This window comes from Budorcas taxicolor, chromosome 17 (assembly GCF_023091745.1).
Source record: "Budorcas taxicolor isolate Tak-1 chromosome 17, Takin1.1, whole genome shotgun sequence".
NCBI classification, from domain to species: Eukaryota; Metazoa; Chordata; class Mammalia; order Artiodactyla; family Bovidae; genus Budorcas; species Budorcas taxicolor.
Genome location: NC_068926.1, coordinates 13654444 through 13681067, shown reverse-complemented (window position 1 = coordinate 13681067; position 26624 = coordinate 13654444). Strand labels below are relative to the sequence as shown.

At 35.6% G+C, this 26624-nt stretch overlaps 1 protein-coding gene across 1 annotated transcript in view; it reads left to right on the top strand.

Moving 5' to 3' along the window:
* The window catches only part of ABCE1 (ATP binding cassette subfamily E member 1), a 30658-nt gene extending 4630 nt beyond the window's left edge, over positions 1–26028 (top strand). Inside the window, exons 2-18 of the mRNA XM_052654582.1 lie at positions 1912–2045; positions 4503–4588; positions 6908–7005; positions 8010–8127; positions 8491–8628; positions 8791–8860; positions 9071–9167; positions 10022–10111; positions 14517–14638; positions 17641–17862; positions 19033–19092; positions 19192–19250; positions 20906–21016; positions 21101–21243; positions 21364–21486; positions 22967–23078; positions 24585–26028. Coding sequence (XP_052510542.1) covers positions 1943–2045; positions 4503–4588; positions 6908–7005; positions 8010–8127; positions 8491–8628; positions 8791–8860; positions 9071–9167; positions 10022–10111; positions 14517–14638; positions 17641–17862; positions 19033–19092; positions 19192–19250; positions 20906–21016; positions 21101–21243; positions 21364–21486; positions 22967–23078; positions 24585–24632 — 1800 coding nt within the window. The 5' untranslated portion in view covers positions 1912–1942 and the 3' untranslated portion in view covers positions 24633–26028. The remainder of the gene's footprint in view (positions 1–1911; positions 2046–4502; positions 4589–6907; positions 7006–8009; positions 8128–8490; positions 8629–8790; positions 8861–9070; positions 9168–10021; positions 10112–14516; positions 14639–17640; positions 17863–19032; positions 19093–19191; positions 19251–20905; positions 21017–21100; positions 21244–21363; positions 21487–22966; positions 23079–24584) is intronic.
* The last annotated feature ends 596 nt before the right edge of the window (positions 26029–26624 follow it).

Here is a 26624-nt window from a genome sequence, read left to right as displayed (position 1 = left end):
TAGAAAAGATGGTTGGAGAATGGCGTATTTGAAAGGTCGGTTATAGAAAAATGCAGTTATTCAAAATGATGAGGTAAAGGATTTGGCCAAAGGAAGAAGGGCCAGGTAGGGTAGGGTAAAAGACAAGCTCACTAGAGGAAAGTGGTTAATAAACTGAGAGGACAGGCTATTAATAGAAGGATCATCTATGAACATATTGAAATCACCAAGTATTATGACAAGAGTTGGTAAAGAGTGAACATTAGCCAAGGGCTGGAGTCTTCAAAGGATATGAGGGACTGATATGGTTGGAAATGACTAAAGCAGATGGATGACCTAAGAAGCAAAAGCTGGCTGTTTTTAATGAGAAGGGAGAGATAATAATTGTCTGGGAGCAGCTCTAAGAGCAACATCTCTTAGTCCTCTCCAAACCTAACGATACTGAAGGGATGTGTGAAAGACTGGAGAGTAATATAAGAGGAAGCTTTCAGTCAAGAAAAATCTGGATGGGGGTTCATAGTCATGATAGAAAAAGCCAGCAGAATGTCTTTGTTGATCAATAATCTATTGGCTTGAGGTTCTTTCATTACATATTGGAATAAACTGGAGTAGAAAGGCGCTTTTTAGAATTACTTTGATCACATTCTAAGAAAATTAATTTCTATCACTAAGCCCAGTATATAGAAGATTATGTTAACTTTGACCTCAGCTCTGTAATTTATGGTGCTGTTAAATATCAAGACTTTAAAAGCTCCAAAATTATATACGTATAGTTAATGGCACCCCACTCCAGCACTCTTGTGGAAAATCCCATGGACGGAGGAGCCTGGTAGTCTATAACCCATGGGGTCACAAAGAGTCGGAAACAACTGAGCGACTAAGCTTTCAAACTTTCAGCTACTTGGTTACTTGGTCTCTCTTTTGTGTGTGTGTGGAACAGTTTTAAAGTCTTTATTGAATTTGTTACTGTATTGCTTCTGTCTTATGTTTTGGTTTTTTGGCTGCAAGGCATAGTGGAATCTTAGCTCTCCAACCAAGGATCAACCCTCACCCCCTTACAGTGGAAGGCAAAATGCTAACCTCTGGACCTCCAGGGAAGTCCCCGGTCTCCTTTTCATATCAGCGCAGTTAACATAAAATTCATCTTGACCATATTTTCAGTTCCCAGCGAAAGCAGTTTTTACTTTTTTTTCCAATTGACCAACATAATGGTTAAACCCTTGCTAATTGCCACTTCCATCAGTAGTATCATAGTCAAATAGATAAGACATGAAGTGATGATTAGTTTGAGGGAGGAAGTAAACATCTTTATCATATGTATGTTTCATGTCAAGTCTTTCTGTTCTATTTTATTGGTCAGTATTCATCCACTGGTATCTGCATTAATTACTTAGGCCTTATATCAATTTTTTCCATATGTCAAGTATAGGTTCCCCTGACCCCTTACTCTTTTCCCATTTTCCTGGCTATTACTACTTTTTGCATAAGAGCTTTAGATTTTATTTGTCTGATTCAGTTTTTTCCCTTTGAGATTGAATTAAATGTATAAATTCAGGGAAGATTGAAAACTTTGATATTGACTATTCTCTTTTGTGAAAATTGAGACAGCATACCATTCTATTTGTTCAGGTCTTTTGTCTTTCAGTGGTAATTTTGAGTTTCATCACATTTGTATATACTGTTGAGAGTAGTATTTTTTTCCTTCTTTATATAAATTTTCTGATTAATGATATATAAGTAAAATTTTGTTTTTCCAGACATAACAAGTTATTTTATTGCTTTCACTAGTTTGTTTGTTTTTTTAATTAGTTCCAGGTATTAATATCTGAAATAGTGATATCTCCTCCTCTCAAACTTTTTATACCTGTGACTTACTTATCTTAATAAACTGCATTGACTATGCCATAATTTTGTTACTCTTTTCTTTAATAGAGGAACTGGATAGTCTTACTTCTTTAGAATCATGGCGGATAAATTAACAAGAATTGCTATTGTCAACCATGACAAATGTAAACCTAAGAAATGTCGGCAGGAGTGCAAGAAGAGTTGCCCTGTGGTTCGAATGGGTAAGCTGTTTTGTGGATCATTTAAGGATAAGAGAAAGTTTTAAAAGAATGCATTATCATCATGGTTCTCTAGGCTTTAGTGTACACTTTTCACCCCTGTTGGTTTCTTTAAAATGTAAAAATAAGACCAGATTTTATTCTAAATTTCTTTAAATACCTTGTGACTAAATGACCCTGTTTAAGCTCAGTTCAGTCGCTCAGTGGTGTCCAACTCTTTGCGACCCCATGAACCACACACAGCACGCCAGGCCTCCCTGTCCATCACCAACTCCTGGAGTTCGCCCAAACCCATGTCCATCAAGTCGGTGATGCCATCCAGCCATCTCATCCTCTGTCGTCCCCTTCTCCTCCTGCCCCCAGTCCCTCCCAGCATCAGGGTCTTTTCAAATGAATTACCCCTTTGCATCATGTGGCCAAAGTATTGGAGTTCAGCTTCAGCATCAGTCCTTCCAGTGAACACCCAGGACCGATCTCCTTTAGGATGGACTGGTTGGATCTCCTTGCAGTCCAGGGGACTCTCAAGAGTCTTCTCCAACACCACAGTTCAAAGGCATCAATTCTTCAGCGCTCAGCTTTCTTTATAGTCCAACTGTCACATACATACATGACCACTGGAAAAATCATAGCTTTGATTAGACAGACCATTGTTGACAAAATAATGTCTCTGCTTTTTAATATGCTGTCTAGGTTGTCATAACTTTCCTTTCAGGGAGTAAGCATCTATTAATTGCATGGCTGCAATCACCATCTGCAGTGACTTTGGAGCTCAGAAAAATAAAGTCAGCCACTGTTTCCCCATCTATTTGCCATGAAGTGATGGGACCTCTTGCCGTGATCTTTGTTTTCTGAATGTTGAGCTTTAAGCCAACCTTTTCACTCTCCTCTTTCACTTTCATCAAGAGGCTCTTTAGTTCTCCTTCACTTTCTGCCATAAGGGTGGTGTCATCTGCATATCTGAGGTGATTGAGATTTCTCCCGGCAATCTTGATTCCAGCTTGTGCTTCTTCCAGTCCAGCGTTTCTCATGATGTACTCTGCATAGAAGTTAAATAAGCAGGGTGACAATATACAGCCTTGACGTACTTCTTTTCCTGTTTGGAACCAGTCTGTTGTTCCATGTCCAGTTCTAACTGTTGCTTCCTGACCTGCATACAGGTTTCTGAAGAGGCAGGTCAGGTGGTCTGGTATTCCCATCTCTTTCAGAATTTTCCACATTTTGTTGTGATCCACACAGTCAAAGTCTTTGGCATAGTCAATAAAGCAGAAATAGATGTTTTTCTGGAACTCTCTTGCTTTTTCCATGATCCAGCGGATGTTGGCAATTTGATCTCTGGTTCCTCTGCCTTTTCTAAAACCAGTTTGAACATCTGAAGTTCACAGTTCACGTATTGTTTAAGTTCATTGACTGTAAAATCAAACCAGTGTTCAAATTAGTGAGAGTCTTACATTTCTGCAAAATCTATAGTTACTTTAAGTCATGAAGAAAGAACTACCAAGATGTTTGTGTTTGATAATATTCTTTTTAAAAACAGCTTAGTATGAATGACTGTTCATGAGCTTTTGCTACATTTTCAAGATTAAATAAATTCTCAAAAACTCAGAATTGGTAGTCTTTAAAAGCTATGCTAAATAATTGTTACTTTAAATATGCTAGTGAGAAATAAACTTACTAAATCTTAAAAGAAACTTTAGATGTCATGTCTTACAGTCTACTGTGCTATTCAGAAATGCCATTATTGATATTCTTAATGCTAAATTTAATTTAGTCTGTGTATTAGATGCGTGTCTTTGGGGAGCTTTCCTGATCTAGCTAATGTATTGCATTCTCCTGTCAGGTGTATAATACCATTGTCAAGGCATATTTGGTGGATTAAATATTCAGGTTAGTCAACTTTTAAGATCAGAAATAGCAACCCCTACGACTTCCCTGGTGGTCCAGTGGCTAAGACTACATGCTCCCAGTGCAGGGGGCCATGGTTTGAACCCTGGTCAAGAAACTAGATCCCACGTGCCACAGCTAAGATCCAGCGCAGCCAAATAAAAAATAAGTAAATATTAAAAAAATAAAGAAGAAGTGGCAATCCACTCCAGTATTCTTGCCTGGAAAATGCCATGGATGGAGTCTGGAGGGCTACAGTCCATGGGTCACAAAGAGTTGGACATGACTTAGTGACCCAATAACAACAAATACTTTAACCAGCATCTTCTTGCAGTAAATTAAAATAAGCATATTAGTCACCTCTGTCTTACATGACGAATATTCATATAAGTAAATAAGTCGAGCAGTCTATCCATACAAAGCACTGATTTAAGATATTATCTCAAATGTATTTCTTTTTGTGATCTTTGAAAATTTGATTCTGTATGGAAATTTGGAACCAGAATTGCTGAAATAACAGTGTTGTCAGAAAATTAGACTATCAGAAGAAATGACTTAATTCTGTCTTTTCCTTTGCAGGAAAATTATGCATAGAGGTTACCGCCCAGAGCAAAATAGCCTGGATTTCTGAAACTCTTTGTATTGGCTGTGGTATTTGTATTAAAGTAAGTGATATTATTTATTGTATTAAATTATAACCTAAAAATGAAATTTAAAAATTCTGAATACATTATAACTGTTTGTAAAGACCCAAGTATGAAACAGTGAAAAAATCATACAAATTTAGAAAAATGGTTTTCTTATATTAGTAATATTATTGCAATTTCAATTAATTAAGCCACCCCATTTAAACATTATCCTTTAAAAAAATAAAAGTTATCCTTGCTGTATGCAATTTTGTAAAGCCATTTCCAACCAAAATTAATTTCTCTTTTTCACCCTCTTATGAGAAGAACATTCTCCAGAGCTTTACCAGAACTTTTTGGAAATATAAAGACAAAAAATATGAGTCATATTATATATTATTTTTTTCAAATCTGTTTAATTTTAAATTCACACTTTTAAATAAAAATGGACACAGCCAAAAACTTTTCTTAGTTTAACCTAATCCTGAAGTGCTGCTTTTGCTGTATTCTTTTATTGTTGAATTTATTCCAATAGTGTAATTTTTCAAAATGCTTCAGTTTTTGTTATATTGAATAGTTTGATTAGGGCTTTTTTTCAAGAGTGATGGGTTTCCAACTTTGGTTCTTAAAAGATATTTAGGAGCCAGAGTATAAAGGTCTTAAATTAGTTATTTTTTATTTGCACATAATGTATTTTAGAAAGGACCTTTCCTGGAATATGGCTACCACCTATTATTTTTTCTAATTAGGCTCAAGTATATTTTAAATTGGTTTCTGAATTTTCAGGTAAGTATCCAGAAGTACCAAGCTTGGTACCTGAAAGCGTTTTTTCTTCTTTTAATAATATTTTTTGCCTGCCAATGTTGTGGGTGCTGGAAATCTTTTTTTGAACACTGTATTTGATTTTATTTTCTTTCTTGGCTACTATAGCATATTGAGATTCCAGAATTTGGGTATGTACTCCATGGCAGAAAAGATACTGATGTAATGAATCTCTTTGGGGAGAAGGGTAGTGTATACTTCCTGAACACTTAGGATACTTGTAATGCAGCATGTATATGAACAACATGGATATTTTTTCTTTGAAGATTAAGAGAAGTTTAAATTACTTGAAGCCTATAAGCATTTTATGTACATTGATGGAATAATAGAGAAGTCTGTAAAATGGCAGTGACTCCATTTGTTTAAAAAAAAAATCTTGCTTAAGGAATTAATACTCTTTGTTAGAGGTTGATGATTTTGCTTGAAAATAAGAGTTTTGTTTTTTAAACTTCTGTGTTCTTATAACTTAGAAAATGGGAATTCACTGAAATCTTTGTATATAGACTTTTGAATTAGTTCCTTAAGCTCATTGAACAGTTCTATCAAACAGATTTCTAATCTGCATTTATACATTTTGCTTGTATCCTTTTGGTTTTATTTGTACTTCTGAGGAATTTTTCTAGCCACATTACCACTCTTAAATCACCTTCCAATTTTTACCATTCTTATTCCTTGGGCATTTATCTGATTGACAGTCACCATTTGAATAAGTTTTTCTATGAATAAATGTTTTTCTTTTTATGTGAATTTACTCACTTGGAATATGAATATCTTTTTCATGTGGGATGGTTAAAAATCACAATGGAAAGACATTAGTCCTTGCTCTGTTGCAGATACTATGCTCTGTTGAGACGTAAATAGACCAAGAAAAGTACAAACTTAAAGGACTTTACAAAGATGAAAAGGAAGCATACAGAAGACAGGAAGAAGGAAATAAAGGGAGGACATTTCTCATTGACTGTGTATGAAATTGTACGCTCAATAGAAAGAAAAGAAAGATAGCACCAAGTCGTGTCCGACTCTTGCCATCCCATGAGCTGTGTAGCCTGCCAGGCTCATCTGTCCATGGGATTCTCCAGGCAAGAATACTGGAGTGGGTTGTCATTTCCTTCTCCAGGGGAACTTCCTGACCCAGGAATTGAACCCAGGTCTCCAGCATTGCAGACAGAAGCATTACTGGCTGAGCTATGCCAGATAATCAAGTTTTATCTTGCTCTTAACCTTCTTTTATCTAATAATATTTTTTTTTAAACGCAAAAATCTATCTCCAGGTCTGTAAGGTTTTCACGAAGTGTTAAACAGATTAAATCTCCAGCATTTTGCCAGTTACTAAGGGGAATACAGATATATTAATTACAATTCTTGCCTTTGAGTAACTTAACTTTTTTAAGGAAAGGAAGTAAAACAGTACTTAACGTCTGTGTGAAACTCCCACATTTGGAAAACTAATTGTAAAAACTTCTTAATCTGTTCATTTTAGTCATGCATATGTTTCTAAAAATTAACGGAAACTTAATTCTTTATTTTAAATAACAGAAATGCCCCTTTGGCGCCTTATCAATTGTCAACTTACCAAGCAACTTGGAAAAAGAAACAACACACCGATATTGTGCCAATGCCTTCAAACTTCACAGGTATGTTTCCAAGTCAACATTGTTCTTTACTTCAGTCAAGAGTAAAATACATTTGAAATTTTCAGAGAAATAAAAAAATGGAAAAAAAGTGGTAATAACTTTTGCATCCACTAAAGCAAAATATAATATTATAACATCATGCAGAATAGCATTGTATATGTCAGTGGTTCATTCAGGCTGACATTAAAATTACCTGAGAGTCTTTTTAAAAGTACTCATGCCCAGGTAATTTCAACCCAGTTGAATTAGTCTTATCTCTGGATGTATATTCTGGCCGTTTGTAACCTGAAAAGGCTCCCAGGTGATTCTAGTATACAACTGGGGTGAGAATCATTGTTGTTATAAAATCCTTCTCCCCAAAATAATTTTTAAGGGACCTTGTGTGGATTTTATTTATCTATTAATCTCATGATCTACAGAGAATATTACTCTGAGCTTCAACATATACTGTTATTGACATTCTTTGAGGTTTTTAATCTGCTGAACACTAATATTTTGAATCTGGGAGTCTAGATTTAACTAATAAAAAGGTATTTCTCAACCTGCCAGCTTTAAGGGGCCCTACTGCAGCAGGGAGTATGAAGTGGAATATTTCTGGTTCATGTGGCACTTCTCTCCTTGTAAGTAAATGGCAGGCCAAAAAAAAGAAAGAAGGAAAAAGACTGTGAGGTTGCACCTGCTCTGCAGTTTTGTACCAAAGCATTTTATTGTACATTAAAACTGAGCCTTATATGTAAAGAAAAATTGTTACTTTAGACTTTGAGTGAAAGTTGAATAGATAAAATTTGGAGTAATATTGGTCATGGATGCATTTCTAACAATTAACAGTCTTGGCTGCCGTTTTTGTTTTTTCCTAATAGCCAATAATATCTGACATATTTCTCTTTTGGCTTATTAATGAATGTGTGTGGAGTGCAAGTGCATCAGAAGACATCGTTCTGGTATTATGTAGTTTTTTCTACCTAAGTCTGAGTTGTTTCATTATTTTTGTACACTTGTGACAGGTTGCCTATTCCTCGTCCGGGTGAAGTTTTGGGATTAGTTGGAACTAATGGTATTGGAAAGTCAACTGCTTTAAAAATTTTAGCAGGAAAGCAAAAGCCAAACCTTGGGAAGTATGATGTATGTATTGCCACCTTATAAAAATGAGTATCTTGGGTCAGTTTTATGAGGCTGTGAAGGAGAGAGTATGTGTGATTTTATTTTTTAATGTTCTTATTTTCAAGATTATTTGTGTAATTAGTGCTGAGAAACTATAAATGAAACTCCTTTTTAGTTAAAAATGTGTTAATGCTACTTAATTGATAATTCTGAGATTTTGTAAACTTATGTTCCTTGATTTGAAAAAAAAAAAAATCCACCTCTGGTATTATTAGTATGTTAGAAGCAAAAGTATTCTATTTGGATATATGTTCTATTTTGTATAACATTTATCCTCTTTGCAATTGTATTACTAAATTCAGATAACTGTACATACATTTCTAGGATCCACCTGATTGGCAAGAAATTCTGACTTACTTCCGAGGATCTGAATTGCAAAATTACTTTACCAAGATTCTTGAAGATGACCTAAAAGCCATTATCAAACCTCAGTACGTAGACCAGATTCCCAAGGCTGCAAAGGTCAGTTGCTTTTTAGGAGATGTGTAGTGGGTATTACAAATATTGGTGGACATATGAAAGATAAATCAAAGTAAACTTGTTTTACTTTGTGACTCTTCTTAATATTGAAGGGATTAGTATTGAAGGAAAATAATAGTAACTGTTACTGATGTATTGTGACAGGGGACAGTGGGGTCTATTTTGGACCGAAAAGATGAAACAAAGACACAAGCAATTGTATGTCAGCAGCTTGGTAAGTGTTTATTTTGTGTATATGTTTTAATAGGCCATGAACTTAACTCTTAAGGACTGATATCTTTATATGGATTACTGAAATAAATGGGAAAATCTCTAGTAATTGTCATACTTTCAGCTGAAATATTCAAATGCAGGATGATTTGCAATGCACATTTTACCCTGAAGAGGTAAAACAGAATAACACTAAAGACAATTCCTCTTATAGACCTAACCCATCTGAAAGAACGCAATGTTGAAGATCTTTCAGGAGGAGAGCTGCAGAGATTCGCCTGCGCTGTCGTCTGCATACAGAAAGCTGATATGTAGGTCACTTTATATTCTTGTAAATCTTATCCTTACTTTAGAGTTTTTATTTATAATGCTGCTAAAAGAGCAGTGGTTTGGGATAAATTGTTAGTAATAGAAGGAGTAGTGAATGTTTTAACTCTTGAGTTCAGATGTTGAAGCAGCTGTGCATCCATTGCCCATTCCCCTATTACTCCATCAGGGGTAAAAACTTTACAACTTATGAATTCTAGAGCTTTTTAATGTAAAGTCAGGTATTTTGTCAACTCTGTTTATACATAGGAAGATTATTTTTTTAAGATGTAAGCTCTCCAACCAGGCCGGCAAGGTATTTAATAGTCAAGTGGAACATGAGGTCTTCTAGGTTATCCTAAATCAGGGTGGCGTGCCATGTGAGACACAAATGTAAAGGCGAGTTTCCTTCCTACCTTTTAATGCCTCTCTTTTCCCAGATATTTTTTGCTCTCATCTTTTTCCACACTTCTACTCTGGCATCCAGTGCAGGCTAGTTTTTCTTCGTAAAGTATTCTATAATTCTGTGCAAGGCCCTCCTTTCCAAAAACTGTTTGCTTTAGTGCAACTGACTTCAGCCAATAAGGGAAGCACTCTGAATTACTTTGGAATATATCAGAATAGCTTTCTTGAGGAGATAACAGTTTGTAAGTTAGCCTAATCTGTGAGTCTCTCCCCAGACTTGATATGCCGTCCTGCTTTTCATAATTTCTTCCTTCTGCTTCTGAACAGAATACAGAAATTTTTACCGTTATGGGATTTTTGTTGTTAAATCAGAAATATTTCAGTGCTTTAATGTGCAAGATAGAATTATTATCATACTTGCCTTTCATATTATGTTTGCTTTTCTTTTTCATAGTTTCATGTTTGACGAACCCTCTAGTTACCTAGATGTCAAGCAGCGTTTAAAGGCTGCTATTACTATACGATCTCTAATAAATCCAGACAGGTAAGTAAAATTTGCCATATGCCTATGCCGTTCTGTTTGAAAAGTTTTACAAATTTCTAAAGATTCAGCACCAGGACCATCCATGTCATATACATGTGCATATATTCCATCTTGGTTTTGAAGCTGTCACTTGAACTTAAGCTTCCTCTGTACTACCATACCTGTTTCCAGGGAGCCTAAGAATACCCTACAGTGATATACAAATTTTTGACATATATTTATGGGTTTTCAGGAAGCAGATCCTTAGCTTTTGTCAGATCCTCAAATGGATATGTCGCTTATACACATCATTTAGAACAGAGAAATTCCAGTTGTCCCAGGACTTTACTGAGTACAAAAGAGTTCTTAAAAACTTCTTACTAGTCACAACATCATGTATTTATAGAATGCTGTTGTAGTCTGAAGAGTTTTTATATCCGTTATCTCATCTGAGCCTCATTAATCTTATAAGTTAGAATCTTTAGATGGTATTACCATATTGCAGATGAGGAAGTTTTCAAAAAATTTAGTTATTTCTAGGTTTTGAATTTATGATACGGTAAGACTATGGCCAGAACACAGAGTGTTTTTCCTGCATAGCATTTTCTGTTCCTCTCTTTAGTAGTTGATTTCATAATTTCTTTCATAAGAGAAATCCCTGGGGATCAAAAAGCAAACAGAGAACTATAAATTACAGGGGAGAAACAAGGATGGCTTTCCTAAAGGGTTGTGCTTGTCTCTGTAATAAGTCTTGAGCTTTAACAACCATTTGTGGGCAGGTAGCAGGGCCTTCTTTTGAACTGTCACACAAAATGCCAGGACTCTCAAACAGCTGCTTTCTCAGCAAAAGAGCAAACACATGAGGATGTTAAGGAAACATACTCCTGTCACTCAGTGAGAGCCTTGGGAATGGAGAGATGGTTCCCCTTCATATCTGTTTATGGACTGGCAGCTCACATGGATATGGAATTGAAATTTATGTAATCAGGGATGTCTAAAACCCTCCATGCTAAGAAAGTAACACAAAGAGAGTCCTGGAATCGTCAGTTCTATGGTATATAGACGATGCAAATATAAAAACACTCCAGAGACATACGCTCTCAACCCTGGTCACACAGGGTTTCTACAGGTAAAGACCGAGAGCTTTAAACCCAGGGTTATCAATGATGGAAGAAAACTGTACAAGTGAGTCAGTAAACACAACAAACAGCAGGACTTAGATCGTGAAGAACTGAAAGTAGCATTCTCAGAGACTGTAAGGCAGTATTTCAGACCATTCAAAACATAAAAATTTAAAGCTCTAAGAATATAATAGTACAAAAAAAGTAACAGGTACATGTTTTAAAAACCCAAACAAATCTAGAAATTAAAAATATAGTCATGACATTGAAAACTCACTAGACAAATTAGACAGGTTAGGACAACAGAAGAGCATCACAAACTTTAAAAGTTGACCTGAGCAAGCTACCAGAGTACAACAGAGAATGAGATGGAAAAACAGGAGGAGATTCAGGGACATGGAGAATAGAATGAGACAGAGAACAGAATGAGAAGATGATTGCATATGTCTTTATAGGCATCTGAAAAAATCAAACTGAAAAGATAATGGCCAGGTATTTTCCAGAATTGAAAAACTTGACTCCTTAGATTCAAGGAACAAATGATTCCTATACATACTTTGAAGGAAAACTTAGACTGTCAGTAATAAAGAGACAGTCTTAGTTGAGGTAAATGGTGACCATCATTTTCACTCCATGCATAGTTCAGGGCATTATGATAGGCTCTTTGGGAAATTGTTGCTGTTGTTTAGTCACCAAGTCACGCCCCACTCTTTACGACCCCATGGACTATACCCGACCAGACTCTTCTGTCTGTGGGATTTCCCAGGTGAGAATACTGGGGTAGGGTACCCATTTCCTTCTCCAGGAGATATTCCTGACCCAGGGATTGAATCCATAGCTTCCTGCATTGGCAGTTAGGTTCTTTACCACTGTGCCACCAGGGCAGAAGCCCCTTTGGGGAGTGTAAGAGGATAAAATGCGGTCCCAATATTCAGGGACCTTAGGATCTGGTAAATTAAAGAATACATAAGCAGAGAAATAAAAGGATAATAATTTACAACCAGGTGACATGTATTCATTCAAGTCACTACTTTCTACGTTATGAGAGGGCAGTACATAGTGGTAAAAGGGATAACATACCAAAACAGATTAGATTGACAAAGTGAAGAAAATGATTGTTAGATATTTTCTCAGTTGTGCTGGGTCTTGATTTTATAGGCATAGGGTCAAAATAATCTCTTTGTAGTGATAGACTTGGTAATAAGTTTCAGGAAGTATGTCTGCATTCTGAAATTCTATGATGTATCAAGGCACCCATTCAGTCTTTAATACTGTAAAAAGATTTTGAAGACTGTATCCTTTAGGAAACAACAAGAAATAGAGGATGGATTAGTGAGAGGAACAATAATGCAAGAGGAATATTAAAATCCAACAAATAACCCAAAATTAAGTGTAGGGTATAAATTTTCACAGCATAGATTTCTCATTATGCTGTAGATTATTGTTTGAAACCCTCTGAAAATAGAGTGAGTCTTCTAAATATTTTTTAATAACATTTAGGACTTTTGCATAAGATTCATATGAAAGTAGGGAAAGCAGGAGGTGTGACTTTTTTTTTTTTTTTCTTTTCAAAAGTACATTAAAAACCACTAGATAAAACTATGCTGCCATATACTGGGCCTTGAAGATTTCAGTGGTAAAAAAGCAGAGAACTATTCCAAGTAATGGAACATTGCCAGTAAAGATACCAAGGCAGGATAAGTATTGGGTCATTTGGGTGATTTGCTATTTTCATTGATGCTTAGCACTGTTCAACAGTGGGGGAAAGTTTATTTATTTGCACATTAAGGAGGGTGTTTCTGTTGGAGGTAGAATTTGAGGTGAACCTTAAAGAGTTATATAGGACTTCAACAGATGAGGATTGTAGGCAGGAGACCCATTCGATCATAGACTAACCCTTAGACACACAGAGATAGAAGAGTAGATTATTCAGGAAACAAAGATCCATTTTTCAGTATATCCTATATACAAATGTAATAAAGGAATGTACAGATACTGTGATTCAATTCAAGATTTTTTGACTTTACAGTGTTGGGAAGGCAGTACATATCCAGTGGAACTATACTTCAGCTTTTGGTATTCTCTTGGTTTGTGGTGCTGAGCAGCAGCAGCCAGCCGCAGCTTTCAGTCAGCCACGTGTTGAGAGGACAGACAGCTGGCGCCCTTGCCGCCATTCTGTTGCTCACTTGCAGTGTAGCCTTCACATTACATGTGGCAGTCAACACTGTATTTGAAAATAGGCGATTATGTAAGTGTTCTGAACACATGTCAGGTGGGCTAGGCCAAGTTTGTTAGATTAGGTTAAGTATGATGGATTTATCAGAGTGTAACTTTATAAATTGAATATCTGTAGTAGCTATAGTTTTGGAAGGTCTTAAAAGAAGGTCTGAGGATGTTAAATTTGTTCCATCTGGAACTAAGAGCCTTACTGGGGCCCTGGAAAAAAAAATGAGATTTGTTAAAAGCATATAGCAATATTAAATAGAAATATGCCACCCTGAATTAAAAATCTCGATAGAGAAAGAAAACAATGAATTAGACATGCTTGACAATTTAAACAGTATAGCATTGTGAATCAAATTGAGTCAGTTTTTATGGGAGTAATGATTTCATTAAATGATTAAATGATCTCATTAAAATAAAAATATGGCTGGTTTTTGTACAGAAAGCTGATAAATTGGAATTTGATGTCTGCAGGTCATTGCTTTTTGAAAATCTTAAACTGAGTTGACTAGGAATGAAATACTGCATAAAAGCTTTATGACTATTATTTATTTACCTGACAGTTTCTACTAGAAGTACTTTTTTTCTTACTAAAAAGTCATCTCCTGTTCTATCTCATTTATTAAGTGCTCCAGTACCCACACTAACCTGTTTCCTTCCTTTCATTAGGTTTTTATCACCTGTAAAACATTTTGCTACGTAGTCTTTTTGGTATTGTTTCATATCAATTCCTAGTCTGTGCAGCTAATATTGAAAGTTCTCAGATTGAGGATTATGTCATATTCTCTATGCATCCCCTACTACAACTATATTGCAACTAGTGTGGGATAGGACAAGTAGAAGGGTTTAATACATAAATTGAATAGCATAGTAAACAGTTTAGGTCTATTATAATTATATTTCTGCTTTGTAAAGTTTAAAAATGCCTTTAAACATTTTTAGTTAAACATTTAGTAAAAAATGCTTTTTTATTAGCAAAACATTTATTTCTTATATTCATAAACTTTCATGTTAACCTTTTTCTTTTAGTTTAGAAAACAGTTTGAAATGTGAACATTGATTTAATCTATATTGATTTGCAGGTATATCATCGTGGTGGAGCATGATCTGAGTGTATTGGACTATCTCTCCGACTTCATCTGCTGTTTATATGGCGTACCAAGTGCTTATGGTGTTGTCACTATGCCTTTTAGTGTAAGAGAAGGTAACTTGAAACCTTTTCACAATGCTCTTTCACATTAATGCTTAGAAAATGTATTGTTGATGCTAAGTAAAGTGTTGCTGTCATATTACTTATCCAAAACTCTGGCCTTATTAAATTTAATCTCACAATAGAATATAAATATATAAGGTTCTATATGCCAGTTGTTAAACATAACCTGTTTCTTTTTGGAGAAGTTTTTGTTGTGGCTAAAAATATTCTATCAGTTTCACTATTTATTTGCTGTACTAAAATGTTCTTTTATATTTTAGCCTCTGTAGCATCCCTGTATTATTAGTCATCTTCAACTTTATCTTTGATAGGCCAGTACCAGTGGGAAAACTCTTGAAATTCATTTAGTGCTCATATTGTTTTCATGTTTCAAATTTATCTTTAATCTGGAGCCTAAGTTTGTGGAACTAAGGTTATCCAAAAGTCTAATAAAATAGTTAAATATATTATAGTCTGGTGAGTGACTAAAATTCTAATACAACAGCTCAGTATGTGTATTTTCACTTATTCCTACTACTTGCAGGAAAGAGGGACTAGGGACTGTCTCTCTGTTCCGTGTGTTTTCCCTACCTAAGCAAGTTGCTGCTGCTGCTAAGTCGCTTCAGTCGTGTCCAACTCTGCGACCCCATAGACGGGAGTCCACCAGGCTCCCCCATCCCTGGGATTCTCCAGGCAGTAATACTGGAGTGGGTTGCCATTTCCTTCTCCAGTGCATGAAAGTGAAAGTGAAGTCGCTCAGTCGTGTCCGACTCTTAGCGACCCCATGGACTGCAGCCTACCAGGCTCCTCCGTCCATGGGATTTTCCAGGCAAGAGTACTGGAGTGGGGTGCCATTGGGCAAAAGTAAAAACTAGCCTACCACTAAGTGGCTCCTGAAGCAAAATCACTACACTCTCCACCTGGTATGCCTTCTTCCTTTTAATTTCTTTCCTGTTTTCCTTCACTGCTTCCTCACTCCTATTTTTACTTTTTATGTTTCTTCTCTCCAGCTATGCCTTAAACTGATAATCTAGACATGAAATGTCTCCTTAGTCCATATCTTGAAAATCTGCCATATTCTATAAGAATAATTATTGATGTAGCTTTATAGTTCCCTCAGTTGGACAGGCTTTTCTTTTTTAAAAGCTATAGAAAGGGTGTAAATAATTTAAGATGTGGGGAAGGACTTACTGTCCCTTTCCTACCAATATATTTGAGATAGATACTATCCATCTATTGAGATAATATATTTTAGAAAAAACTCGTGAGTGTGCCCAGTTTTCTTACCAGTAGTCTTAAGAGATGATTGCAGTAGCAATTACTGTTTTTTTCTCCTCAGTTAGCAACTAATATCAGAGTATCTACTCTCTGCCTAAAGTATTAAGTAGTTCTAGAGTCATATTGATAATAACGACACGGATACATGGCAGTCACTTTTCATAATTTTAGTTAGAGAAAAGTGAAAGTCGCTCAGTCATGTCCGCCTCTTTGCAACCCCATGAACTATATACATATACTGTCCATGAAATTCTGCAGGCCAGAATACTGGAGTGGGTAGTCCTCCCAACCCAGGGATTGAACCCCGGTCTCCCGCATTGCGGGTAGATTCTCTACCAGCTAAGCCACAAGGGAGGACCTGAAGGTGAAAGGCACTCAGTCGTGTCTGCCTCTTTGTGATCCATGGTTGCTAACTCTATATAACTGTATAATAATAGATGCCTTGTCTAAAGCATTTGCTAGGAAATAGTTCCTGGTGAGGTTTTAATATTCCCTATCCGCTAAAACTATTGAACTAACAAACTGCACTTAATCTTTCTGCTTTCCTTTAATATGCTGAAATTAAAATGTATGTAAAATTCTTTATGAACTATAAAGGAATTTTAGCTTAAACTCATTTTTAAATAGAGAAACATTGCAGTTGGAGTGTATAAAGCTGATGTGTTGTTTTGTTTTGTTTTTTTTAACAAAGTCACTTCTCTGAGCTTTTGTTTTCTTACCTAATGGATTGGGCAGTTGTACTAAATGGTCACTTAGGTTCCTTTGAGTTTATATTTTTATTTAATGTTTGGTTTTAATTTTTTAACCTCACGTTATTCTTAACATGAATTCTTAATTCATAAATGGCTTAAGATCAAAAATGCTAATTTGGGCAGAATAAATGGATCTGTTGATTTGTTCTGTCAGTATATATTTATTGAGCACCTGTGTTCTAGACTGAGAAGGCCTAGATTTGGTTCTTAATTGCAAATGAAATGAATAATATCCTAGACTTTCTTTCAAGACCTTCTGAAACTTCAGCTACTGTTCTTCTGTTACACATAGTAAACACAAAAACAGATCTTTCCATTGTTTCCCAAATAACCCGCTTTTCCATTTCTGTGCATCTGCCATTGTGGCTCTTAACAACCTTAGTGTGGAGGGATTTTCATGTACCAGTATGTTAGTTTTTGTTCGGTTATTAAAATCTGTTTAGATTATGTTGTTTGCACAATAAAGCCAAGAAAAGTTCAGTGAAGTTCTTAAAAATCTGCAAAGCTAATCTGAAAACAAATGCAGTAAATCCTAAGTTCCGCATATGGTTATGTCTCACATGAAAGTGAATGCTTATAACTTAAATTCTTAACTGTGTTACTTCATTTTATATCACTGTGAAAATATTCCATTTTACTTGTCATTTTTTAAAGAAAAATTGCAATTTTTAATTTTAAAATACAGAATAAATGGCATCACAGCCTTTCACATAAAATCTGATGGGAAAAGTCTTATAAAAATCACATAATAATGAAAAGATGTGCTTTGTGTATGTGTGTTTGTATATATAGGCATGTGTGTGTGCATGAATTAAACCTGGTATTAGGTATGTGAAACACCATGTCGCACTGCTTGCTATTTAAATCTATGTATAGATTACTCACAAGAGAGCCTAGGGTTTGGTTTTTATATAATTTATTGCTGTGGGAAAAGTTTAGTCTTTAACTGATCTTTGCTAATCTATTTCAATAACTTTCCAATAGGCATAAACATTTTTTTGGATGGCTACGTTCCAACAGAAAACTTGAGATTCAGAGATGCATCACTTGTCTTTAAAGTGGCTGAGACAGCAAATGAAGAAGAAGTTAAAAAGATGTGTATGTATAAATATCCTGGAATGAAGAAAAAGATGGGAGAGTTTGAGTTAGCGATTGTAGCTGGAGAGTTTACAGATTCTGAAATCATGGTGATGCTGGGGGAAAATGGTAAGTTTCCCTTATTCTGTGATATTTGAAAGTTGATTCTGTTTATCCAGGGGCTTCCCTGGTGGCTCAGGCAGTAAAGCGTCTGTCTGCAATGCAGGAGACCTGGGTTCGATCCCTGGGTTGGGAAGATCCCCTGGAAAAGGAAATGGCAGCCCATTCCAGTATTCTTGCCTGGAAAATCCCATGGACAGCAGAGCCTGGTAGGCTACTGTCCATGGGGTGGCAAAGAGTTGGACCCGACTGAGCAACTTCACTTTCACTTTGTTTATCCAGTAACTGAGTTTTAATTACTCTGAAAAATTTTGACTCAGTTATATTATAGGTCTGGGAACAAGATTGAATTCCTGTATTTCTCACTGTGGTTCACATTTTGTGACAGCGTATGGTATAATTTGTCATTTAATCAAGTTCATATTTCTTATTTTGTTAACCTTCAGGGAGAATTAGATCTTTTTCTAAGCTGGTTTTTCTATGTATATTGATACAGTGACATTTATTCATCCTAGAAACTGACCAGAAAGGAAAGAATTGGTAATTCTAAAGCAGTCTAGTTTAAAATGTTTTCCTTGCAACTTTGTAAATAGTTATATTACTGACATTTTTAAATAATAGGTTACTGTCATAAATACAGTTATGAGATGATTTTGAGTGCTGATGATTTTGAGATGATTTGGGAATTTTATGCTTACAACTTACATAACTGTAGAAGAAAAAAAATTTTCTGGAGATTGTTGCAGTATATCAGTCTTTAGTCAGTGTATTTGTCTTTAGTTAATATATGTCTTCAGCTTGGTAGCAATTAAATATTTCATGTTAAATGGCCTTTGTGATGACGGTGTCAGTCATAACAGTTATTGTCCTGTTTTAACAATAAGTTGTGTTCATCAGTACTTTAGCTAAAAAAGTCTTTCAAGAATCAACCCAAGACTTTATAGACCCATTTAAAATGGCCATTATAAACTTTAAATAGTATGTATTCCTCCTAATGAGTTTAGAATGATGCTTAAGAGGTGAATCAGGAAAGTTCAAGTAATTTTCTATATAGCCTTCAGAATTCTGTAGTGTCAGTGTATTTTTTCAAAACTAGTTTCCAAGTTACAACCCAGTTTAATGCAGTGATTTACTCTAAATGTGAAACATTTTTCACGTCAGTTTGTTTTCTGTTGCCAGGTACTGGTAAAACGACATTTATCAGAATGCTTGCTGGAAGGCTTAAACCTGATGAAGGAGGTACTGTTGTAATCTTGAGTTTTTTTACTCTTTTCCATGTAGTAGACTCTAAAGATTTGAGCAGTTTTCAGTGTCTTATTTATTTGCATTATTCTGCAGGGGAAGTTCCAGTTCTAAACGTCAGTTATAAGCCACAGAAAATCAGTCCCAAATCAACCGTGAGTTATACTGGTATTTTTTTTTATTATTATTAAAGAAGAGTTTATATGTATATATACCTAGAGCATTACTGTTACACTATATCAGAATGTTTCTCCAAATCAGTTTCTGTCTGTCCCCCCCCTCCTCAAGTGGCTCAGTGGTTAAGAATCCACCTACCAATGGAGGAAACAAGGGTCTGATCCCTGGGTGGGGAAGATCCCCTGGAGAAGGAAATGGCAGCCCACTCCAGTATTCTTGCCTGGCAAATCCCATGGACAGAGGAGCCTGCTGCTGCAGCTGCTAAGTCACTTCAGTCGTGTCCGACTCTGTGCGACCCCATAGACGGCAGCCCACCAGGCTCCCACCATCCCTGGGATTCTCCAGGCAAGAACACTGGAGTGGGTTGCCATTTCCTTCTCCAATGCATGAAAGTGAATAGTGAAAGTGAAGTTGCTCAGTCGTGTCCGACTCTTAGCGACCCCGTGGACTGCAGCCCACCAGGCTCCTCTGTCCATGGGATTTTCCAGGCAAGAGCACTGGAGTGGGGTGCCACTGCCTTCTCCAACAGAGGAGCGTAGTGGGCTACAAGTCCATGGGGTCGCCAAGAGTTAGGCATGACTGAGCGACTGAGCACACACACAGGTGTAATAAGGTGGCTAAGGAAGATATTAAGACTACTGCAGTCCTTAATTTCATTTCCACTACTGGGAAAACTATTTTAAGTCTGTTTGGCATCTTTTACAAAATAAATCTTCAAAAACCTAATGTGTTTGGTGGTGCAAATGACATCAGGGAAGTGAAAGGCTACTCACAAGACTGGAGAAACTGTTTGCAAATGATATATCTAATAAGGTACTCATATCCATATATATCTAATAAGGTACTCATACATAAAGAACTCTTAAAACTTGATTTTTAAATGCCCGAAGGATTTGAATAGACATTTTTCCAAAGAAAGGAAACAAATGGCCAATACGCACATGAAAAGATGCTCAGCATTTTTAGTCATAAGGGAAATGCAAATTAAAGCCACTGTGAGACACCACATCACACCCACTAAAATGACTTCAATCAGACAAGAACAAGTATTGCTGAGAATATAGAGAAATTTGAACCTTATAGATTGCTGGTAGGAACGAAAACCAGTAGAGCCACAGTTATTCAGCCACAAAAGGAAGGCATTGATATATGTTACAATATGGATGAGACTTAAAACATTTCGAAATTAACTTCCTTTGATTTCTGCAGGTATTGTAATGAACTTATTAACTTCTGTACCTCAGTACTCATATTGAAAATATTTATGATGACTTGGCTTACATTAAAAATTTCATCATTGATGTTTTTTATAAACTTAGCTTTTTAAGTTCTCAAGACATCTTATATTCATCGCTGTCATACTGTTGCACATTTGTGTTACCTCCCAGATTGCCTAAGATTACTTGATACACATATTGACCTTTAGAAGTATTCCTAGTTTAATGATTTTTCCCTTGAAGCAGTCATTTATTTGTTCCAGATTTTAAGATTATTGCTTTTATTTTTCTTTACGTGGACATGATGGGTTTTTAATTTTTTAAATCTCAAAACATAACCTAGCTGATCGATAAGGTGCATAATCAGAGTAGTTTTGTACTGAAATAAAATTTGAATACTTTTCCCTTAAAAACAGGGAAGTGTTCGCCAGCTACTGCATGAAAAGATCAGAGATGCTTACACTCATCCACAGTTTGTGACTGATGTAATGAAGCCTCTGCAAATTGAAAACATCATCGATCAAGAGGTACTCTTAAGATAATTTTTGTTGTTTTATCATTTTAAATGGTGGGGGTATCTACATGGTTTATTGAACTTCTTCTGCAAATAGGTGCAGACATTATCTGGTGGTGAACTGCAGCGAGTAGCATTAGCTCTTTGTTTGGGCAAACCTGCTGATGTCTACTTAATTGATGAACCATCCGCATATTTGGATTCTGAGCAAAGATTGATGGCTGCTCGAGTTGTCAAACGGTAATATCCCACTCATAAGTGTATTACATGTGATCATGTGTACTAGCAGACAAATGTGCTTAATATAGCATTTGACTATTTGATGATATAAAACTAAGATCTCAAAATCATGTGTTTTAGTTTCATACTCCATGCTAAGAAGACAGCCTTTGTTGTGGAACATGACTTCATCATGGCAACCTATCTAGCAGATCGAGTCATCGTTTTTGATGGTGTTCCATCCAAGAACACAGTTGCAAACAGGTAAACTATTTTCTAAACCATTCAACCTGATTATAAGTTCCAGCACTTTTCCAATCAGCATATAAACATTAGTCATACTATTGTAATTTTTAGTAAGGAAAACTCTTGAAGTGATTTTGTAACTCCCAAGAGTATTCATATACCATATTGGATGACATTAGAATAGCGGGTTTTAGACTGGTATAGCCCTGACCCAGGGGAATAGGGATGCAGAGCTTTGGGGCCTCACCTTCTCTTTCTGGTTATGTTTTGTCTGCTTCATTATTTGGGTACGTGACTTGCCCAATTTACAGTGTTAGTGGTAAAGCTTACTAACCCCCAAATATCTGCTATAAACGTACAGTCGAGTTTAAAATGAATGATTTTACCTCTCTTTTTTCTTTCATTTCTTCTTATTGGCTTGATAGCACTTGAAATATAAAGAAGCCTAACTTTCACAGTTCATGAGAAAATTCTTTTTTTAATGAGAAATTCATTATGCTTTTAGTGCTTAAATCTTAATAGGTTGAACTATATGAATTATGGATATTCAACCATTTGGCCTATAAAAACAGTAAGTTCATGTGATTCCAATGCAATATTTCCTGGTTTAGGGAGGAATGGGTTTGCTGTTTGAATAATGCATCCAAGAAATAAAAGTAAACTTCTTAAAATTCTTTTTTTTTTTAATTTAAAAATTGTCAATTATTGAAAATAATGTACTTTGTTAGGGAAATTTCATAGACTCTGTGAAAAGAAAAGTGAATGTGTTAGTTGTTCAGCTGTGTCAAACTCTGCGATCCCGTGGACTGTATAGTTTGCGAGTCTCCTTTGTCCATGGGATTCTCCAGACAGAATACTGGAGTGGGTAGCTATTCCTTTCTCCAGGGGATCTTCCCAACCCAGGTCTTCCCCATGGCAGGTGGATTCTTTACCGTCTGAGCCACCAGGGAAGCCTTCAAATAATGATCCACCCTTTGTATTTAAAAAATACTTAAAATGTTCCACAAGTATGATATGGTGTAGGATGATTTTAGTAGTAGTTTAGGTGAGCAAAAATGATTAGTATAGAAATAGTATGGAAATTTTAAAAGGAATTATTACTAAAAACCATTATGTTGTACATACTTTTCTCAGTGCCAAGTTTCTAACATAATTGTACCTTCTCTGTTAAATTTTCTTCTCCCCTGAAAGTCTTAAGATTTGAAATTCTGCATCACCTAATTTTTCTAAAGTAGTACTTCTGGCTAAATGTTTTTTTCCATATCAGATACATTTTAAACTCTATTTGTTTTGCACAAAAATACAGCCAAACTAGTCAAGCAAAGACATTTTTAATATAGATTTATAATATACTGATTATACTATTATTGAGATGACTTAAGATTGAGGAATTAGAGGAAACAGTTGTTCTTAATATTCTTCTTCCTAAAAAGTAATTAAATTGGGGAGGGGGCAGTAAAAATCAATTGTAATTGATAGACTCTCTTTTTCACCTTAGTCCTCAAACCCTTTTGGCTGGCATGAATAAATTTTTGTCTCAGCTTGAAATTACATTCAGAAGAGACCCAAACAACTACAGGCCAAGAATAAACAAGCTCAATTCAATCAAGGTATGTAAAAAGCTATCTCGAGTCACGGGTACTTCTCAGTGTGGACAGTTGGAGAGTATGTTTTGAAGTGAAGACTGTGTCATTAAAATTCCGTCATTCCCTTAGTTCTGAGATTCATGCTTTCCGCGTTTTAGCCTCTGCTGGCACACATCAGTCTGGAAGGCAGCGCTTGGGAGAGAGCTGCCACTGCTGCACTCTCTCTCTGAGTCACAGCCACTGTACTGCTTGTGTTGAGGGTGCTTGCCATTAAAGTGTTTGCAGGGAAACTACACTTAATAGAGAAGTTTTTACAGTTTTTTAACGCATTTTTTGTGCTTGCATAAGAACAACACGATTAAAATGTATATTTTAAGAGTCTTAAACAGACTTCTTCAGTGAACATTAAATTGTAAACAGTAAAACAAGAAATTTGGTTAAATCTGCAGTCTTTTTAATAGGCAGTTTTTTTTCCTTTGTGGTATATAAAGTAATTGTGCACCCTATACTTGATGTTAAATATGGTTTTTAGAAAGCAGTCATTTCTTCATCGCCCCCAAAAAAATGCTAAAAAAGTGTTTCTGTGTTTCTAGTATGCCTGCAATGAATGCCTGCTTAAAGCACAGCTTCTGTTTCATGGCCCTCTAGCCATCGCCCTTTCATATTTTACTCCCCTAGCTTGGCTACTAAAACGTGAGGCCTTGGAAAGCAAGAGACACAGAGCATATCACTTATTCTTAAGCACCTAACACCGTGTCTGGATGCCTTTAGCCTTCACTATAATATTTTATGTTTACTCTCTAGCCAGGATAATGAAATGCAAGTTTTAAATTAAAGCTGAATAGTTCCTCAGTTTTGAAAAGTGAATTAAGCAGAAGAAAGGAACTAAATTTTAGAGCACGTTCATAAGAATCTCTTCTGAAGCCTTACCCTTTGTGTTGTAGTTTTCTTGGGTAGAGACTCAGTTCAGTCCCCAAGGACACTTATTCAGGAGAGTCTCTGTATCAATTCATCCTAGACAACCACACCTGAGTTCTAATAAGGGAGCTGCTAGGCAGATAGGTAGATGGATCATTACTGGCCAGTCTGCAAATGGTACTGGGAAAAACTATTTTTATATACATTTTGTATACTAGGCAGTTCCCAAACTGACATGGTTACATTTTTATCAGGAGCTTAAAGTTAGAAGGATGAAAATGGAATTTTAATAGTTTTTTTGGAAACAGAATTTTATATAGCAAAATTTTGTACGTGTAAGGTATTTTATGTAAAGGAATTTTGTGTGAGGTGTACACCAAGGAAGGTGTCTTTGGTAGGTAGTGGAGGTGGGTAGCAGAATAGTAACCTTGCCTGTGAGCAGTGGGATGAGGAATTTCCAGAAGCAGCCAGTGAGTGCAGAGGAGATTGTGTGACGCTGCTGTAAGCACCGGTAATACTGTGGGTAATCCAGCCCTGGCATACCAGAGAATGGTGGTGATTTCTGTTGCGTCTGTGTTTGTTGATTTCTGTTTGCTTCTCTTTGTTTTTTAGGATGTAGAACAAAAGAAGAGTGGAAACTACTTTTTCTTGGATGATTAAAGTGAATTGGAGAATATTGATAAGCCATTTATTAAGAGAAACATTTATTGAGATTTTTGTCATATAAAATTTAAATCAGGTTTTATACGCCACATGCTCTAGAGCTTGAAGTATAACTTACTGTAACATCAAAAGCCAGTTGTGTTGTAAATTGTTGTCTGAATACAGAAAATGCCACTTTTCTGATCTTGATGATAGAACCCTTTTTGTGCATAAGATTCTAAAATGAAGACATTTCAAGCTATACAAATTACCTCCAGGTTTCCATAATGTATAGGAAGATTTTCAGTAGGTTTATTATATATTCATGTACCAAATGCTGAGCAGTGTTGCCCCCTTTTAAAAATCTTAAAAAAGGTTTCTGCACTTACATGGTTTGCCAAGTATGCAATTATAATGAAACTGCCCTTATTTTAAAATCCAATTGATTACTTCACTGATTAAATTTGATAAATAAACATCAGGATTATATTTGTTTTCAGTCTTTGCATTAAATTGTCAGTATGTTTAGACTTTCAAAGGAAGATTACTGTGGAACACCACTGCTGGAAACAAACTATTACCAACTTTAGCATTGTTTACAGTGTTTTTGGTGCTTATAAATATCTTCAGCAAAAATCATTTCAACACACCCTCCTCTTCCCTACCCGAAAAGAAAAACCTAGCTTGATTCTGAATTAGATGTAGCATTCCATAAGATTCTATATTCTGTAGTTATTCTCAAGGTAATGTCATTCTTTAAACATACCTTTGTGTAATCACTGATCAAGATTTAGGAAAAAGTTTTTTAAAGAACGTTTGTTTCCTTTAAAAGTACAGTACAAGCTCAAAATCTTTAGAGTTGGTCCCTAAGCATCTATATTTTTAAACTTCCACAGATTTCTGATGGGCAGCCAAGGACTGTGAGCCACTTGCCTAAAGGCAACAATACCGCCAAGGAATGCCCAGATAGCAATACAAAGTATCCCTTGGTACCAAATATATTTATTTCTAGGTTTTGAATATAGAGGATGTTATCTAAATCTGTTTGACTTTTTTAAGTTTTAGATAGTGTGTAGCAGGAGTTCTAAACCCTGATCCAGACTTCTTGAACAGTGGGATACCTGTAGTGTGAAGCCACTTTCAGGTATACTTCTGCCTAATGCCCTGAACCGGGACTAACTCATACTACAAGTGAGAAAAGGGGTTTAGGACAGAGAACAACTTCTAGCGCTCCCGGAAACTACAGAAGCTTTAATTAATATGCAAACAGTTGGTGACGAGTGGTTTAACTAAGACCCATTAGGCCTTTTAAAACATTAATTTATGTGAGTAATCTATAATGTTTGTTGTGAAAATTTCAAATATACAGAAATAAATGGAATAAAGAATTATGATTTCCCTTCATTTTACCCTCCCAGAGGTTACCAGTGTTTGTTTAATAATATATATCCTTTTATGCTTTTTAACTAAGTGTGAATATGTAAAGGGTTTGCTTTGTACATAAATGAGATTATATTAAAATAAGTAGTGCCTATTTTTAAGGATAGGTTAAACTTGTGAATGATTATTTCAAATATATTGAATAAAATAAGACAGAATCTATTTTTAATTACTTATTCTGTACTATGTCCTTAAAATATTTTTGATATAAGAACCCAGTTCTTTTCTACTTATTACTGATATAGAATGTGTATCAATTGTAGTATTTTTCATCTAAATGAAAATTTTAAAAAGGAATTCGATGTTACTTAAAATTTTATACAGCAATAGAAAAGGACTTAAAATATTAATACAAAGAAAAGTGTTTTATAAAATCTGTTACCAACTCAAATAGCAGATGTTAACTCTTAAAAAGAATGAGACTGCTCGATTATATCATTATATCCCGATTAGAAAAAATTTCTAAGCAAAAAAGCATGGTGCAACGTAAGTTTATTGTAAGACACCACTATTTATAAAAATGCATGAAGTACTAAAATACATAAAAGGATACTCAAAAACAACGCTTTT